Raw genomic sequence first — 19,858 nt, 5'->3', positions numbered from 1 at the left:
TTGACAGGGCCAACCTACCAGGACTGAGCTAGGAGTTCATGGACATTGTGTGATCGGACCCCAAACTGGAGGGCATGATACTTCAAGCGACCGAGTCTGACTCCAAGGGTGTGTCCCATCGGTTCCTTTGGCACCACAGTGTCTCATAACAGGAATCCAAGAGTGCTCTGGTCAGATCAGGGACATTAAGGCGACAGATAGTTGTTACTCATGAGTATAGGGCACAGTTGATGCAGATATCCCATGTGATCCTGCTGGTAGGGGCATCAGATAGTCACTCATACTAGAGCCCGGCTACTACAGACTTTCTACTCACCGGCGTCATGACAGGAGGTATTGGTGTTCTGCCATAACTGTAATCCCTGCCACCTAGTGGGCAAGTCGAGTGACCACACAAAGGCTCCCCTGAGACCGCTACCGGTGATCGGTGAGTCCTTCCAGCGTGTAGCTGTAAATATAGTGGATCCGCACATGATCCCAGTTGCTCTGTCCTTGATTGAAGTACGTCAATTGGCAGAGTCTTTGATTGAGATATTCACTAGGGTAGGTTTCCCAAGTGAGATCCTGGCTGATCCGGGGGCACAGTGCATGTCCGAACGGCTCCAATGTCTCTTGGCAATGTGCGAGGTCAAATCTCTCTGTACAGCCCCCTTCCATCCCCAAACGAATGGATTATGTGAACGGTTCAATGGGACCTTAATGTCAATGTTGCAAGCATTTGTGGAAGCTGAAAGGGTGAGACTGACAAGCTCACTTACATCACCTGCTATTCGCGTATCTAGAGGTACCAAAGGAGTTTACCATCTGTTCCCCCTTCAAGCTCCTCTATGGGTGCCATGTCCGTGGACCACTCAATCTGTTTCATAAGGGCTGGGAGGGGGAGATACTGATGCTTTGGTGCTACATTACGTGGTGGGGCTCAGGGACCAGATAGAGGAACACATGGTGTTGGCACAGGCTAAACTTGAGGCAGTTCAGATCAGGCAAAAGCGCTGGTATGATAGGAGTTTCCGTAGTAGAGAATTAATCCCAGGGCAGCAGATGCTTGTACTGAAGCCCACTTGGCAGAACAAGCTACTTGCCGCCTGGGCGGGCCTGTACACGGTTCACCAGCGGGTGCATGAGTGTAATTATGTGGTAAACCAGGATCCAGAGGCAGGTAGGCACATAACATACCATATCAATATGCTAAAGGAGTATCACAAGAGCGGGCCGGAGATGTTTGCTATTTGTAGCCCGCTGCTGGGGGATCCGGCAAGCCAGGCTCTGCCCGATCTCCTGGGAGAAACCCGGCAGGGAGGCTTAGTGGAGCAGGTGGAGATGGGTCCCCAACTCGCGGTTCCCAAGCTGGTGCGAGAGATGCTAGAGCAGCACCAGGTCATGTTTACAGATAATCAGGGCATTACCCATCTAACCGATCACCCGGTCAACACCGGGGATCATTGGCCACTCCTCAAGAAGCGTAATGGATCTCTGCGGAGGTAAACTGGAGCATTAAGGGGGAGGTTGAGGAGATTATGGCATTAGGGGTAATTTCTCGTGCTCAGTGTCCTTGGGCTTCACCGGTATTTGTGGTGCCAAGGAGGGTGGGACCACTTGGTTCTGTGTAAAATAACGTCAGCTTAATACTCAGACCGTGGCAAATGCCTATCCTTTGTCCCACATGGATGAGCTCTAAGATGAGCTCATCGGGGCCAGGTATCTGGCCACCATGAATTTGTACAGATTCCATTGACCCAGCAGGTGTAGGAAAGGTCGGCTTTCAACATCCTTGGCTTGTAAGAATATTTGGTCATGTCATTTGTGATGAAGAAAACGCCGGCCACGTTCTAGCGCCTTGTCAACCGGTTGCTGGAAGGGATTAAGGGCTATGTTAGGGCTTATCTGGACGACTTAGCCATTTGTATTAATGACTGGGACACTCATCTGGTTAATGTAGCAGCAGTCCTAGATAGGATCAGGGAGGCTGGCCTGACACTAAAGCCATCCAAGTGCCAAGTCGGCATGGTGGGGATATTGTACCGCAGCTACTGGGTAGGCGAGGGACATCTCAAGCCTGAGCCCACGAAAGTTGTGTCAATAGTGGACTGGCCGGTCCCCCACACTATAAAGCAGGTAATCACTTTTATAAGTACCACCAGCTACTATAGAATGTTTTTGCCCCAGTATAGTGCTCTGGCTCAAGCCATGACCGATTTAACAAAAAATATACTGTTGGTGCTAGTTGCCTGTTCTCCTGAGTGTAGGCAGCATTCCAGACTTTCAAAGATGCTCGAGCCAGTGCTCTGATCCTGGTGGTCCTCGATAACATCAAGCGATTCTTGGTGCAAACCAATGCTTCAACTTATGGCATCAGTGCTGTGCTAAGCCAGGTAGGTGAGGATTGCAGCAAGGCTATGTTCACCTACCTAAGCTGCAAGCTGTTGCCTTGGGAGGTCACCTATGCCACAATCGAGAAAGAGAGTCTCAACAATGTGTGGGTTCTCAAGAAGTTATAGGTCATGTTTACGGGAAGCCTTTCACTGTGATCACTGATCGCAACCCCCTTAGCTTGTTGCAGCGGGTTTAAGGTGAAAATGGGAAGTTGGTGTGACCTCCAGGAGTTTAATTTTACCATTCAACACAAAAAAGTGCAATGAGCACAGCAACGCCAATAATCATTCCCAGCACGACGATCCGAGCCCCGACAAACGGACTTCCAGGGTCTTCAGTCTTGGAGAGACACCTGATGAGGTAGCTTTCCCAGAGCCTTCATCTTAAAGTGGGATATTTGATGGTATGGGGTAGCCAACCTCACATAATAAAGATGAAGCCCGGCTGGATACCCCAAAACTGTGTGTAATAGCCACCTCGGTGAGGCTCGTTTGGCCTGTGTATAATGTATTGTGTGTAACATCTTCCAGAAAAGAGCTAATCACTGTGTAATCTCTAGAAGGGGGAAAACAGTAGGAATTGGGAACAGGCATTGTATCGGTAAAAAAAAGGCACTTTTGTGCCCTGTAGTAGTACAGTATGTTCCCCATACATTTAGTAAGGCAGCCAGCACTGCCTTTTGTTTTGCTAGCATTTCGGAGAAAAGCTGCTTTGTGACAGAAGGTGGGGTCGGTGTGAGTATGAGGACAATGGTGAGTAGGGAAGGGATGGTAATCAGGTCCGGGGAACTGGTTCTCGTTGGTGCAAATACTTTTTTCACATGAGAGGCTGAGGTGCCTACCCAGCGGGATGTATGGGGCTGGCTAGTTCAACCGTTGCCGTGTCTGAGTCCCATAGGCACAATTTCCATTGGCTATTTCAAATTTCCCCCTCGCTAGACCCTCCCTACTCGAGGGGCGGTCAAGAATGACTAAGCCGGCCCCCTCCTCTGATTTGTACAGCCGGACAAGACATCGTCCTCCAATTGGCTGGTTGCCCCTGCTCCATGAAAAGTATAGGAGCTCGAGAGCTATGTAAGGGGAGAAGCCAATCAGAGTACCAGACAAGTTTTGAAGCTGATCGGACAGGCGACTGGCGGGATTTTAAATAGTGCTATTGGGACAATAGCACTGAGAAGGAGCTGTACAGGGCAAATCTACTGAAGCAGTCCCCTGCACCTAGTTGAGGCTAGATTCTTCTCCCTCAGACCCCAGTTGGCGAAGTGTGTTAAAAAATCTGGTCTCCCGTGACAGGCTTCTTCCCCAAGCTGCGTGGGAAAGATATGGAAGCCTATCAAGCAATGGTTTGGGAGGATGCTGGTGACTACCAGGTGGTAAAAGCACTGCTCTGGTCTCAGTATGAGATCACGCCCGAGACTTACTGGACCCAGTTTCATGCCATGCACAAGGGGTCCACGGATTAGCACACTGACTCTGTGGCCCGGTCAGCCCATCATGCAAAGAGGTGAATAACTGTGTGTTCAGTGAGTACCTTCAATGTATTCCTTAACTTAATCGTGAAGGAGCAATTTGTACTCAAACATTTCCCGGAGGTGAGTGAATGCATTATGGATGGCAAACCATCAATGGCTCAGCAAACTGCCAAGATTACGGATGAGTTCATGGCGGCTCGACTCCTATTCTGGCAACAACCCCAACCGAGTGTTCCAGTTCCTGGCCACCAACCTCCTCGGCACACATAAACCCCAAGGTCCGATGCATCTTTGTGGAGCTGCCCAGTGCCCCCTAGTTCCAGAACCCGACCACCAAGTTTACCCATAAGTGGCAATGCTTTGCTTTCAACAGGGCGTGCCACCTGAGGGTGGTTTGCCCCACTGCACTTTGAACCGATCCACCTGCGATGGGACCCACAACCCAGCTCCTCATATAAACGCCAGGGTAAGTCACATTCCCATGCTCGAGCAATAGCAGGTGACCCACCATATCACCCAGGCAACCCAGGTCCCAGTCTCCGAGGCTGCCGAGATTGCTGCCTGTGCTGCAACACAAAGAGGAGCCACCATTGGGCTAGAGCAGATCATTGTGCGGTTGAAATATTTGTGCCCTTATACCATCAGCACTATGATGGTGGCCAGCCAGTTGGACCCTGGCACGGTCATCACTCTTCTCCAACCTAATATGTTTGGGCCAGAGCATCTGCCACCTGTCCGATGGTGCCCCTAAGTCCCTGCAGGTGGCCCGTGTTTTCATCGATTAGGGCATGGCCCAGAGCATCCGTAATGGCAGAGACCTCCCAGGCCATAACACCAACATGTTGTTGGGAACTGATTATGGCAATTTTATGTGCCACTCATAGGGGTAGAGTGTGTCCGTCGAGTGTGCCCTATTGTGGGTGCGAAACATGTTAGTGTGTTTCTCTGGTTGCCAATAACTATGTTTTTACCACAGCCTCTTCATCTGTTCCTACTCGTGGTGCAACGCTATCCTTGGCTCTTTGCCAATTTTATTTCCCATTGTGGCTGTGACCTGCTGTCAGACTTGAGACCTTGCCACCTCTGACACTATGTTTGTTGAGGGTCCCAAGAATGAAACCATCACTCCCGGACATTGGAGTTCATCCCTTGGATGTCCTGGAGGAGACCAGTAAAGTAAGCTGGGTGTAACCTGACCAAACTGACAACCCTATCCCTGCCAGTATGACTAGGGCCAATGAGCCAGAGCACAGTCGGCAGTTCCGCAATACCTTGCTGTCAGATCAGAGCTTAGACGGCATGTGGCAGCACGCTGCCCAACCGGTCATTGAGTCCAGATCCGATTGGCTTGTGAGTGCCGCCAGCTCCCATACAGGGAACAGAGCCCAGGGACTCCGGACTGACCATGGACGGGGGTATTAAAACATTTAATAAGTAATGTGTTGGGGCTCAGAATAAACTGGTGCACGCTTTGTACAGAGTATTTTCATTGCCTGCCACATTTAGCTACAACTGATTGTGTGTTAAGTGCACAATTTTTTTTTTCTATAATAAACAGGGACCTGAGACTCTGGTAAATAATTACATATTTTGCCTAAATTATCCAGTGATGTACGCACATAGATGGGATTGCAATTGAGTAATGGGTTAATATAAACATATTGAAAGTACTTTGTGCAGGAGAAAGGTGAGTTGGCTAGAGTAGCCGTGTGTATTAACCCTGGTTGCATATCACATGCTCACTTTTGTGCGGTCCGTGACAGATAGTATATGGGCCACATGCTCACAGATGGACCAGGGACAGGTTCTGTAATTTTTAGTTTATAGCACAGAGTATATTAGTGGTACAAAAATAAATTCTGATTATTGTTCTTGCTCATAAAGGAATTAATTTGATAAATTGTACCTCCAAAAAACTTGTGCTGTTTATTTCGAAGACCAGATGCTGTAATTATGTGTTCTGCCTTTTGGTTATTGAATCTTTCTATACCATTATGCTATTTTATTTTCTAACATGTCAACATTAATTATATTATGACTTGATTTTGCATGTTCGAGGGCAATCTGTAAACAACGTTGGTTGAATTTTTTTTTTTTTTTTAATTGTTCTTGCATCAATGTTACTCACTTGTCTTTAATGATACATTATATACATTTTCAGTATAATACACCTTCATGGCTTGCGAATTTGTGTCCGATATAAAAACAGGTTTTAGCCTTTACAAGCCAAGTAATGAAGATACCGATTTCTAATCCAACAGCGCCACCGTGTGGTAAATTGTTTCAAGAATAGACTCCTAATACCAACACGTTGCGCCTTTTGTATAATCACAAACAGAAACAAACACTACTTTACAGTGTATTAGCCATGCTACACTACTTTGTTTTAATTTATTTAGCGATGAACTAGAAACAGTTTTTTTTGTTAAGCTTTATAGTTATGGTTCCAGCAAACTAAATGCACTTTAATCAGTTCATCAATTTTATGGGATTTTTTCCTTAAAATCATCATGTCGGTAATTAAAGTTCACCCCCAAGTTATATATACAGTAGGTGCCTTTATGGTATTAAATATTGATTTGCTTTCTGCAGTGTCGTATCAAACGCATTACTGTTTCTAATGACAGAACTGACACCTCCACATACATGGACTTAATTATACATTACTTTACAAATGAAGAGAACTATTATCATAAACAATTAAAGTGACTTAGAATGGAGATAGAAATATAATAAAAACATGTCCTGCAGGAAATGTGAAATACTATAACGCTTTTTTGATGTTGTGGGTGGCTCTGAAAAGAGCCTTTGTGTTGGGTATGTGGGGATCTCTGCTCCTGGTCTCGGGGGTGAAGCTCACTTGCTGCTCTTGGCCGGTTTGTGGCTCTCGGTTTTCTTGGGCAGTAGCACGGCCTGGATGTTGGGCAGGACACCCCCCTGAGCGATGGTGACCCCTCCGAGCAGCCTGTTCAGCTCCTCGTCGTTCCGCACAGCGAGCTGCAGGTGCCGGGGGATGATGCGGGACTTCTTATTGTCCCGGGCGGCGTTACCGGCCAACTCCAGGATCTCAGCGGTCAGATACTCCAGCACTGCGGCCAAATAGACCGGGGCTCCGGCCCCCACACGCTGAGCATAATTTCCCTTCCGAAGCAGCCTGTGCACACGGCCGACTGGGAACTGCAGCCCAGCCCGAGATGAGCGAGTCTTGGCCTTAGCGCGAGTTTTCCCGCCTTGTTTGCCTCTTCCAGACATCGTGTATCACTCAGACAGCAGCTCGGGTAACAGGAGAACTGACAAACCCCGCCCCCTGTGCCCTTATTTATACACTCAGACAGCAGCCGAAACTCCTCTGTGATTGGTCAGTTTTGAAAACAGCCAATCAGTTCCATAATCCTGTAACCACCAATCGTCTAATTTGAAAGAAAACTGATGATGTCATAAACGGTCACATGATAAAGTCAGCCAATAGAAGAACAGAATGCTGGGGCTGCTAGTTTGCATAGGACTCCTATAAATAGAGCTGCTGGGGGTTTTGGTGACATTTTGCGAGAATGGATATTCACCCCATTGTGACAATGATAGCGAATCTCATCCCGGCCCTTCTCAGGAGCACAGAAACTAACCACCATGGCAGCAACATCTAAACGCAGTTCTGTCATCGTGATGTGGAATGCAAATGGTATCAGCAAGAAGACAGATGAACTCCTTCACCTGATGGAATCGAGGAATGTATGCGCAGCTCTGCTCTCGGAGACCCACCTTCAAGGAAACCAAAAACTAAGCCTGGCGAACCACAGGGTATACCGTACTGACCGGGCAACAGGAGCCAGAGGTGGTGGGACGGCTGTGATTGTTAACACACGGGTCAGCCATAATGAGATTGCACTACCACCCCTCCGGAGTATTGAAGCCACTGGAGTACAGGTAAAGACTGCAACAGGACCACTGCGACTAATTGCCACCTACTGCCCCCCTAAGGTGAAGCTACATTTGGGAGACTTGGAAGCTCTGCTGGACTCCACTGTCCCAACCATCATCGGGGGAGACCTAAATGCCAAACACCGGTGCTGGAACTCAAGGACAGCAAACTCCAGAGGACAAGCTCTTCTTGCTTACTCAAAGGAGAGTGACTTTGTAGTGGCTGGCCCTACAGAACCCACCCACTACCCAGGCACTGCAAGCCACACACCGGATGTCCTGGACATTGTCTTACTGAAGAACGTGAAACATTCTGTCCAGTTGGAAACCCTGGCGGAACTGACCTCAGACCACAACCCAGTTACCATTACTGTTGGCGACGAGATGGAAACCCACCAGCAAACACCCAGGTACAACTTCACCAGGGCGAACTGGAGCCTGTACAAAGAAGAGTTGAGCAACATCACAAACCCCCGCCCCTTGGACACCAACGGAGACATTGATGATGCTGTTAAAACCTTTACTACCGCAGTCCAACATGCAATAGAGCACAGCGTCCCAAAACAGATGCCCAAACGCTGCTCCATCTACGACCTACCGAGCGGGATCAAGCAAGCGATTGCTGAGAAAAACAGGGCCCGACGCCAGTGGCAGAAGTTCCGCACACCTGACCTTCTGGTAAAGTACAACTCACTTGCCAGACTACTGCGACAGCAAATCAGCCAACACCGGGGGGAGAGGTGGGAGGCCGCAGCAGCCAAGCTGAAGGAATCCGACAACTCTGTTTGGAGAATGACCCGACGCCTGACCGGGAAGAAGGAGCCTAATCCACCTATCCAGGGCCAGACCCACCTGGCATGTAGCAACAAGGACAAGGCAGAGGTTCTCGCTGACACACTGGAGACAACTTTTAGGCCTAACCAAGCCAGCAAAATAGCACGGGAAGTTGAGCAAGGAGTTAACAGGCATCTTACCGAGCACCTACCAGAGACCAAAGCGGAAACCCTTGAAGGATGCACCAGGACTGAGATAACGCAACTTGCAGATAAGCTGGCAAATGGCAAAGCACCAGGAAGTGACGGAATTACCAACCTGGCCATCAAGAAGCTTCCGCCGGCAGCCATGGAATGCCTCACAGAAATCTTCAATGCATGCATGCGGCTCCAGCACTTTCCTCAATCCTGGAAGGAAGCCAAGGTCATTGTATTTCCAAAGCCTGGAAAACCACGGAGGGATCCTGCAAACTACCGTCCGATAAGCCTGCTCTCTGGACTGTCGAAACTCCTGGAGAAAGTTATTCTTACGCGCCTCCGCCACTTTGCCTCTGGTAAAAACATTCTACTAAAGGAGCAATTTGGATTCCGGAAGGACCACTCAACCAACCATCAGCTGCTGCGAGTCGTTGACATAATAAGCCATGGGTTCAACATCCACAAATCAACTGGAGTTGTCTTCTTGGACGTGGCCAAAGCGTTTGACAGAGTTTGGCATGAAGGACTACTGCACAAAATGATCAACCTGAAATTCCCAAACTACCTGATTAAGCTGACTGCAAGCTACTTGCGGGAGCGCACATTCCACGTGGCTGTGCGAGAAGAGCTCTCAACAACACGCCCCATCCGCGCTGGCGTGCCACAGGGATCAGTCCTGGGACCTTTCCTTTTCAACCTCTTCATGAATGACATCCCCACAGACCTCCACAAGACTCAACTGGCACTCTACGCAGACGATGTGGCAGTCATCTCCCAGTCCTTCAGAGAGAAAGAAGTAGCTAAGAACATCCAGAAAGCACTAGACATGCTATCAACATGGTACAGCGACTGGCAAGTAGGACTGAACTCCAGCAAGACTACAGCTACACTGTTTACCAAAAAGAGGATCAAGGCACACCCGCCAATCACCCTCAACGGAGAGGCTGTCAAATGGGAGCCAAACAGCTCTTACCTAGGTGTAATCCTAGATAGCAAACTAAGCTGGAGAAACCACATTGAGAAGATTCAACAGAAGGCAACAACCAAGCTGGCAGCACTGTACCCTCTGCTGAAGACAAGGACCATGCCCATCAAGAGCAAAGTCAATGTGATCAAGGCGATCATTAGACCCACAATGACATACGCCTCCCCGGTGTGGAGTGGTTGCCACCAACATCAAAGATCATCTCTCCAAAAATTACAGAACAAGGCGCTGCGGATTGCGTCCAACGCTCCACTTCCTACAAGAATAGCAGACCTTCATAGGGAACTGGGTATCGAGATGTTAGACGAACATCTAAAGAAGCTCAACAAGAAATTCTACAAGGAACTGGACCAGAACTCAAACCCGCTGATCAAGAAGCTTGCTGCGATCTCTGCAAACCCATTTGACCGCTACCCACGACCCATCACAGCGCTGAACCTGTGAAACCAACTCAACTGTGGCAAGTAACACAGATCAAGAAGCTTCCTAAAGAGTGCGACAATACACTCAACAAGAGAACTTGGAGTAATGAGGCTCAAGCCTCGGTATCCAATATCACCACTGACAGATTTAATCTGTCAGTCAGAACAGAACGGTCAGTCAGTTTGGTGACATTGTTTCTCTGCTGTTTGGAGAGGAAGCATCGCCCGACATGCCTGAACCAGCCAAGTCTGCGCCAGCGGCCAAGAAGGGCTCTAAGAAAGCGGTGACCAAGACCCAGAAAAAGGATGGGAAGAAGCGTAGGAAGAGCAGGAAGGAAAGTTACGCGATCTACGTGTACAAAGTGCTGAAGCAGGTTCACCCTGACACCGGCATCTCCTCCAAGGCCATGGGCATCATGAACTCCTTTGTGAATGATATCTTCGAGCGCATCGCAGGGGAATCGTCCCGTCTGGCTCATTACAACAAGCGCTCGACCATCACTTCCCGGGAGATCCAGACCGCTGTGCGCCTGCTGCTGCCGGGAGAGCTGGCCAAGCACGCCGTGTCCGAGGGCACCAAGGCGGTCACCAAGTACACCAGCGCCAAGTAACCCCGATCTCATCACTGACCCACAAACACAAAGGCTCTTCTAAGAGCCACCCACTTTATCACTATAAGAGATATGCTCATATGTCATCTGTGCTCGGGATAAAAGGGAAGTGTTCTATTATACATTGCACTTTCTCAGTTATTTGCTTTTGTAGCTATTATATATTATAAAGTATCTTATGTGATGTATTTTTAGCTCTTTCTGGCTTCCTACCCAGCCACGTGTTTGCTGTACTTGTGTTGTTTTGTTAGTAAGAGGCGGGAGAACCGCAGACAAAGTGACAATCGCCGAGAATCCCCTTCAGATAATCTGCAGTTCACACACATCCCACAGGGTGGCGCTGCTGTGTTAGTAATGGAGTTCGTGCTCGTGAAGTGGGATTTGAGGTTAATAATCTGCGATTATGTTCACTCGTGTACTATTTTTGAGCCTCACTAAAATACAGATTATATGTGCACGTGTCAGAATAAGTGTGCATGAAATGATGCCCTCACACCCGCATGGTATATAACGCATCTGATCGGGGGGAAATCCTAGTGCAGTTTGGGATTAGTAACAGACCATGCAATCCGTGTTTGCCACATGCGTTAGATACGAGCACATTCATTTGCATTATCAGAATTGGCCTTTTATAGTTTGTCGCACATTTTTTATTCCATTTACATAAATGTAACAAGTGATATTTCTCATTGTCCTGTTGGGTTGGACATTAATTTAGAAATCGGTCAAATCTGCATTAAATAGGTTGGGATGTGTTACATTAAAGGCTTCTATTGTCACCTTGTTCAACCTGTTATCAGGGATTGCACCTTTTTAGTATAAAAACAATGCTGAGCAACATGTGTTCCCTCAGATTTCAGTAGCAGTTGATGTGGTTTTGTGATAACTTGTCAGAACTCTAAATCGCAAATATTTATCACGTCCTGGTTTTTTTAATCATAAAACCACACAAAAAAAAAAGCAACACAAATATACAGAGAAGGTAAAAAGGGCCAAAGGATTTAATATCTGCCATTCACACACACACACCACACGGTGGCGGTATTGCTTTGGTACTAACGTGTATCCCGGAGACCTGGATTTCTCACATGATCTGAATCAGAGGTTTCACCCCCAGATAGTTCTGTGACACACTGCACGTTGTGTGGCTTCCCTTAATAGAATTGGTGTGAATTAAGTCCAAATCAATAGGACTCTGACATTTCTGCATCATTCTTGATACATTTAGGTTTAATCCCTTGAATAGCCCATAATGTAATGAAAAACATTGAGTAAAATCCTGAATTTGCAAAATGATCACTGAGCAAAACACACAAATACATGTACAGGTGCTGAGACTGCCAGAGATGCCACAGTCCCCATAACATCTATAGAGGGAGAAAGGCAGCAAAACACAAATGTATAACTCGCATTAATAAGAAACACTTGGGCTGTTCCTTCACTATCCCAACATCACTTGTGAAACTTTTACATCTATTCAATTTCTGTCTCTATTCTAAATCCAAGCTCCGTAATATTCATTCAAAGATCCCATGTTATTCCAGTCACATTGTTTTGCACAGTTTGGTTGCCTCATTCCTCTGCCCTTAGTTATCATTACACTCAATGGGATCTGCCCAAAGTAATCATGGCCGCCGAGTGCATCGTCTATCATCTCTATGGTGACTGAGACTCTTGTTAATGGGCATGCGCAGTAAGGTCTCCATTGCAATACATTACTATGCATGTCCCTGACTCCCAGCTTCACTTCCCCGGAACTACATCTCCCGTGATCCCCCGCGCACCGGGCTTTAGTTCGGAGGCTGCACGGTGGGTGAATGTGGTTCATGTAATAAGACGGAGGAGCAAGAGGAGAAGCAGCGGCGGCCATGTACCTAGTGCTGTGCGGAGGGGGTGGGAGGAGGTGGGGTAAGGGCTCTGTGATAGCTTTCTATGTGACCTCATAGTTTAATGTCATCCATCATTGTCAGGAGGATAATGATTTCTCTGCTAATTAGTCTCCACAAATCCCCCACTGTAAGGTGATCCTGGTTAGGCAGCTTATCCCATCATCGTCACTACAGACACATAATGGTGAGATGGAGAAGTGAATGGACTCATTATACAAATCTTTTATCTGAGATGTAGGTTTTGCCTTTTTATTTATATTTATTTTTATTTATATTTTACATTTTATTTTGAATTCCTCAATGTTTCCTCTTATGGAGAAACATTGACATAACATCATGTTTGAAACCTCTTAGAAAACTCTTATTTTTATAGGAGCTGTTTATCCTTAATCACAGCAACATTGGGGAGTAGCACAACCATAAACTAGGAATCTGTGGGTGTGCAAAATATCTCCCCCTCCCCACCCCAAAATAGTGGGGTTTAAAAACTCCCAATAACACGTTTCTATTTAATTTTCCATTGTCTAGGAAACGTAACCTTGAGAAACGAGATGCCAACGGTCTACTGTACATGCAAAGCCCAGGAGAGAAACAGACGCACTCCCAGGAAAAGATCCGGCCCTCATCTCACAGCTGGTCCTGGGGAGGTGGATATTATTTGCAGGTTGTGATATCAGTCACAGGAGACAAGGACACTTAACATCGGGAACACACACACACACACACACACACACACACATTTTGAATGAGGTCGACAGACGGCGCTACCCACAGTTTAGGCACAAACTCACCCAAACAGGGAATACTTTCTCAACTAGGTGCCAGGCGCCGCTTCCAAGGCTAACCCGGGAGGCTTCCACGCTCCGTCCGCTGTGGGTAGCGCAGTAATCCAGGGATGATATTTGCACTATAGCAAGTTCAAATCGCCTGCTCGCCTCCACTTACACGCCTCACTTTGGTTTATCTCCGGCACAAACCTCGGATGGCATAGTAATGAGAAATTGGCAGCTCTTTACAGGGTATATTTCACAGAACATGTATATGCATTTAGCATAGGGACCTGCTATTGAGACTTACCTTGAAGTTGGTTACCAAGCTTGGCATTATTTGATCAAAGGATGTAACCAAAAGTCTCCTTTGTCTTATAGATTTAGTTTTCACTATGTATGTATGTATGTATGTATGTCTTTATTTGTATAGCGCCATAAAATGTACATAGCGCTTCACAGTAGTAATACATGTCATATAAATAGCAAATATAAATAACACATCATGGGAATAAGTGCTTCAGACATACTGTAAAAGTAACATTAAGGAAGGAGTCCCTGCTCCGAGGAGCTTACAATCTAATTGGTAGGTAGGGAGAACGTACAGAGACAGTAGGAGGGAATACTAGTAAGTGCGTCTGCAGGAGGCCAAGCTTTGTGTCATGTGTCCATGATTATCCAGTGCTACTCATATGCTTCTTTAAGCAGATGTGTCTTAAGGTGGGTCTTAAAGGTGGATAGCGAGGGGGCTAGTCGGGTATTGAGGGGAAGAGCATTCCAGAGGTGTGGGGCAGAAAGTGAGAAAGGTTTAAGGCGGGAGAGAGCTTTAGATACAAAGGGGGTAGAAAGAAGACATCCTTGAGAAGAACGCAAGAGTCGTGATGGTGCATAGCGAGAAATTAGGGCTGAGATGTAATGAGGGGCAGAAGAATGTAAAGCTTTAAAAGTGAGCAGTAGAATTGAGTGTGAGATACGCGATTTAATCGGAAGCCAGGAGAGTGATTTCAGCAGGGGAGACGCTGAGACAGATTTAGGAAAGAGTAGAGTGATTCTGGCAGCAGTGTTTAGGATAGATTGTAGGGGAGACAGGTGAGAGGTAGGAAGGCCGGGCAGCAGGAGGTTGCAGTAATCGAGACGTGAGAGAATGAGGGCCTGAGTCAGAGTTTTAGCAGTTGAGTAACAGAGGAAAGGGCGTATCTTTGTGATATTGCGGAGGAAAAAGCGACAAGTTTTAGAAACGTTTTGAATATGAGAGGAGAATGAGAGAGAGGAATCAAGTGTGACCCCTAGGCAGCGTGCTTGGGCTACTGGGTGAATGATCGTATTTCCAATAGCAATGTGGAAGGATGTAGTAGGGCCAGGTTTGGGAGGTAGTATAAGGAGCTCTGTTTTTGCCATGTTAAGTTTCAGTCGGCGGATGGCCATCCAGGATGATATTCCAGAGAGGCATTCAGAAACTTTGGTCTGTATAGCAGGTGTAAGGTCAGGGGTTGAAAGGTAAATTTGTGTGTCGTCAGCATAGAGGTGATATTTAAACCCAAAAGATGTGATTAGGTCACCTAGAGAGAGTGTGTAGAGAGAAAAGAGAAGGGGTCCCAGGACAGAGCCCTGGGGTACCCCCACAGAGAGATCAATAGAGGAGGAGGAGGTGTTAGCAAAAGAGACACTGAAGGTACGATGGGAGAGGTAAGAGGAGATCCAGGATAAAGCTTTGTTCCGAATACCAAGAGTATGGAGAATGTGAAGGAGAAGAGGGTGGTCCACGGTGTCGAATGCTGCAGAGAGGTCGAGTAATATGAGCAGAGTGTAATGACCTCTGTCTTTGGCAGCGTGGAGGTCGTCAGTTATTTTAGTGAGGGCTGTTTCAGTAGAGTGAGCAGTGCGGAAGCCAGATTGTAGAGGGTCTAGTACAGAATAGGTGTTGAGAAAGTGTAGCAATCGAGAGAATACAAGACGTTCAAGGAGTTTGGAGGCAAAAGGCAGGAGGGAGACAGGTCGATAGTTAGAAGGACAGGTAGGGTCAAGCTTGCTGTTTTTGAGTAATGGTATAACGGTTGCATGCTTGAAGGATGAAGGAAAGGTACCAGAGTAGAGGGAAGAGTTAAAGATCTGTGTGAGCATAGGGATTATAGAAGGAGCAAGAGGTTTTAGGAGATGGGAGGGAATGGGGTCAAGTGGGCAAGTGGTAGAGGGCGAAGAGGAGATCAGCAGTGATACATCCTCCTCCGAGATAGCAGAAAAAGAGTCAAGAAAGACAGGAGGAGAGTTGGGAAGCATTGTGGGATGGGAGGAGGCAACAGATGGGATGTTCTGCCGTATGGACTCCACCTTTTTCTTAAAAAAGTCAGCAAAGTCCTGAGGTGATATGGATGAAGAAGAGGAGGCAGCTGAGGGTGGTCTGAGTAGAGAGTCAAAGACAGAAAAGAGACGGCGTGGGTTAGACTTGTGTGTGTTGATTAGTGATGAAAAGTAGGTTTGTTTAGCCTGAAAGAGGGCAGAGTTGAAACAGGATAGCATAAATTTGTAGTGAATGAAGTCTGCGAGCGTATGAGATTTCCTCCAGAGGCGTTCAGAGGAATGAGTGGAGGAACGCAGCATGCGTGTGTGGGAGTTTAGCCAGGGTCTGGGGTTAGAAGGGCGAGGACGGCAGAGAGAAAGTGGGGCATGAAGATCAAGAGAGGAAGATAAGGCAGAGTTGTAGTTCCTGACCAGGTTGTCAGGGTCTGAAGTGGAACTGAGAGAGGAGAGGGAGGAGCGTAAAGTGGAATCAAGAGCTGGTAGGTTAATAGAGTGCAGGTTTCTGCAAAAACGAGGGCGAGATGGAGATGGAGATGGAGAGAAGCGAGAGAGAGAAAATGAGATGAGGTGATGGTCAGAGAGAGGAAAAGGGGAAATGGAGAAGTCGGAGAGAGAGAAGTTTTTAGTGAAAACCAGGTCTAAGTAGTGGCCATCCTTGTGGGTGCTGGCTGCAGTCCACTGTTGAAGGCCAAAAGAAGAGGTTAGAGAAAGAAAGCGGGAAGCCCAAGGGAGAGAGGGGTCATCAATGTGGCAATTGAAGTCCCCAAGGAGAAGAACAGGGGAGTCTGAGGAGAGAAAGAAAGAGAGCCAGGATTCAAAGTGAGAGAGAAAGGCAGAAGGGGGATGAGTAGAGGAAGGTGGGCGATAGATGACCGCCACATGGACCGGGAGAGGAGAGAAGATCTGGACTGTGTGAGCCTCGAAGGAGGGAAAAGCAAGAGAGGGGGGAATAGAAACTGTTCTGTAACGGCAGAGAGAGGAGAGCAGGAGCCCCACGCCTCCACCCCTGCCATCAGTGCGTGGAGTGTGGGAGAAGGAAAGGCCACCGTAGGAGAGGGCAGCTTCCAGAGCAGAGTCAGACTGAGTGAGCCAGGTCTCAGTTATAGCAAAGAGAAGCAGGGAGTGAGAGAGAAAGAAGTCATGCACAGAGAGGAACTTGTTAGAGAGGGAGCGAGCATTCCAAAGTGCACAGGAGAAAGGGAGAGAGGACGGAGGGTGGCAGGGGATGGGTATGAGGTTAGAGGGGTTGACACCAGAAGGAGTAGAAGTTGCATGTGGAAGGCGAGGACGAGAGCAAGTAGAAATAAGGCAGGGACCAGGATTGGGAGAGATATCCCCAGAAGCAAGGAGGAGAAGCATGGACAGAAAGAGAATGTGTGAGGATGATTTGTAGGGGTGTGTTTTAGTGCAGGCGGCATAACTGTGTGGTGACAGAGGGCGCAGGTAAGAGAGGAGTTCATGTGAACTGAGAAGTGGTGAAGTAAGGAGAGATGGCGAAATATGAATAGAGTTAGAGACATGAGGCTGGTGGAAGGAAGTGCATAATTTGAAAATAAGTGAGGTTACAGTAAATATAAAAAGTAAAGGTGGCATCACAGCAATAGTAATGTGTTGAGATGTGCAGAGTGGGATGATAACCTCCTTTCCAGCGTAGTTCAAATGCAGGAATCAGAAGCAGTAGAGTGTGTCCACTTTTTCCACTTCTTTTTGAACTTCCTTTTTTAAACTTCCACTACTATGTATATTTATTTCCCCATTTATTGCTACCCAATGATTGAAGTGCAGGGAGTAACTTTCTGTCTTTACATAGGTTACCTGTCTTAATAGCAAAGCATGGAAGACGGGGTGCTGACTAATCACCGAGCAGAGGCTCGTCTGATCGGCCAATCCGGGACACAGGAGGTGACTGTGCCCCTAAGACACCCCACAGAGGTGGGTTTGAAGAGGTGTGGGAAATTGAAACTGACAAATAGAAATTGTACCTACGGGGCTTATACCCAGCAACGGTTCCCCAAGACAACCCAATATATCCCTCAGAGATAGGCGCCTCAGAATCTGGACTGAACAATAGCGCCACTCGGTGAGACATTGTTCCCCAGACCTGAGTCAGCACTCCTCCCCACTCCTAACAATGGCTGGGGCACTTCCCCACCCACATTCCTGATAGCAGGACCCCATCTCTGTGTGTGCAGGCTCGCTGAGTGATTACCAGCCCTGCACACATGGGCAACAGCAAAACATACTCATTCTAATCAGGGAGGTACATAAACCCAATCACATTATTCTCTGGGATACTGGGTTAACCCCCTGAGGATCCCTTAAGATAGGTAGGGACAATGGGTTAACCTTTATTAATATGATCCCCATTGGCCCATCTTTTAATCATTGTCTTATAATCGGAACTTAGCAATTACACCAGACAGAATAAGGCACAGGGGAGAGGAATATACACTGGCGATAATTGTGCTATGCTAAAACAATGGTGTGGTAAATTATGGTACAATGCACAGTAAAAAAAAAAAAAAAAAAATACAGACCGGCGCCTTACAGAGTCCAAATAGGTGATATATAGAAAGTCCAATGGATGGCTTGGGATATCCAATAAATGGTGATCTAGTCCAGTGGACAGCAGATTCCTCAGCAGCAAAATTGATATGCCATGCAGGGAAGACAAGAGAACAAGATCATAGTGTAACAAAATATGGTTAGAACATATAAGATATAAACATAGACAAACAGACACAAACAACACTGAACAAGTAGGCTGACTAATAAATGAAGATTTAATAAACATAGTAAAAACCAGCAAGCTGGTGACGAGCAGGTATAGGATCCGGTGTTTTTAAAACCGGAATCCTACTTACAGCAGGTCCACAGGATATATGCAGGTGAATGGTGTAATGGTGGTCCCGCGACAGATGTTGGTGGACGTGTGCCACGTGTAGAGTCCTGCAGGTACCTCCTCGGGTTGATGCCGAAGATGCGACACTGCCTCTCCTTCTTCAGGGCCCCTGAAGAAGTGCGCATGCGCACGAAACGCGTTGGGCCTTTGAGAGTTATTCACCAGCTGAACTGGTGGAGGAGCAGACTGTTTCAGCAGTTCCTGGAGTTGCGGTGCATAGGAGTTGGCATTTGCAGTGTGATCCGGTGTGTTGTCCCGCCCGCTGTGACGCAGTTCCGGGCGCAAACGGAAGGCGTCCTGTGAAGGAGAAGGCAGTGTCGCATCTTCGGCAGCAACCCGAGGAGGTACCTGCAGGACTCTACACGTGGCACACGTCCACCAACATCTGTCGCGGGACCACCATTACACCATTCACCTGCATATATCCTGTGGACCTGCTGTAAGTAGGATTCCGGTTTTAAAAACACCGGATCCTATACCTGCTCGTCACCAGCTTGCTGGTTTTTACTGTGTTTATTAAATCTTCATTTATTAGTCAGCCTACTTGTTCAGTGTTATTTGTGTCTGTTTGTCTATGTTTATATGTTATATGTTCTAACCATATTTTGTTACACTATGATCTTGTTCTCTTGTCTTCCCTGCATGGCATATCAATTTTGCTGCTGAGGAATCTGCTGTCCACTGGACTAGATCACCATTTATTGGATATCCCAAGCCATCCATTGGACTTTCTATATATCACCTATTTGGACTCTAAGGCGCCGGTCTGTATTTGTTTTTTTGTGTTTCACTAACTGTGTTTGGGTTAGATGTTCCTGGCAGCCTTGCCTATTATATAATATTCACGCTGTTGTCAATATAATCTATAATCACATTTGTTTTGTTTTTAGCGCTATATACACCACTCTTTTTTTCTCTTACAATGCACAGTAATGAAAAGTTTGAGCTATCATTACATATCCTTATAGGAAATGTAGGATTATGTTGCAAAGTTACCACACTTCTTCATGCCTCAGAAATCTAAAAAAAAACTATAGGAGGTGCATAGAAACTGCAATAATAAGCAGGATAGTGGTATAATTGGAAGTGTGTCTCCCTGAAAGCCCTTCAACAAACAAATATAAGTCTCACCTAATGCACAATTACAATGTTGTTTTGGTTCAGTCTCCATAATAGGCCATAGGGGACTTTCGGTGCCAAGTAATCCGCCCCACTTGTTGAAGTATCTTGAGCTGTTCTGAGTTCATAAAG

General features: G+C 47.0%; 1 protein-coding gene across 1 annotated transcript; it reads left to right on the top strand.

The window, feature by feature from the left end:
* Nucleotides 1-10,370: 10,370 nt before the first annotated feature.
* Nucleotides 10,371-10,751, top strand: LOC142486021 (histone H2B 1.1-like). The gene has a single exon (XM_075584683.1). The coding sequence runs from the start codon at nucleotides 10,371-10,373 to the stop codon at nucleotides 10,749-10,751; it is 381 nt and encodes a 126-aa protein (XP_075440798.1).
* The last annotated feature ends 9,107 nt before the right edge of the window (nucleotides 10,752-19,858 follow it).

The sequence above is a fragment of the Ascaphus truei genome, unplaced genomic scaffold (genome assembly GCF_040206685.1).
Source record: "Ascaphus truei isolate aAscTru1 unplaced genomic scaffold, aAscTru1.hap1 HAP1_SCAFFOLD_708, whole genome shotgun sequence".
Lineage (NCBI taxonomy): Eukaryota > Metazoa > Chordata > Amphibia > Anura > Ascaphidae > Ascaphus > Ascaphus truei.
This window is presented reverse-complemented; position numbering and strand designations above follow the sequence as displayed.

Coding starts and splice junctions, on each gene's coding strand:
- LOC142486021 (XM_075584683.1), top strand. CDS start 10,371: ATGCCTGAACCAGCCAAGTCTGCGCCAGCGGCCAAGAAGGGCTCTAAG.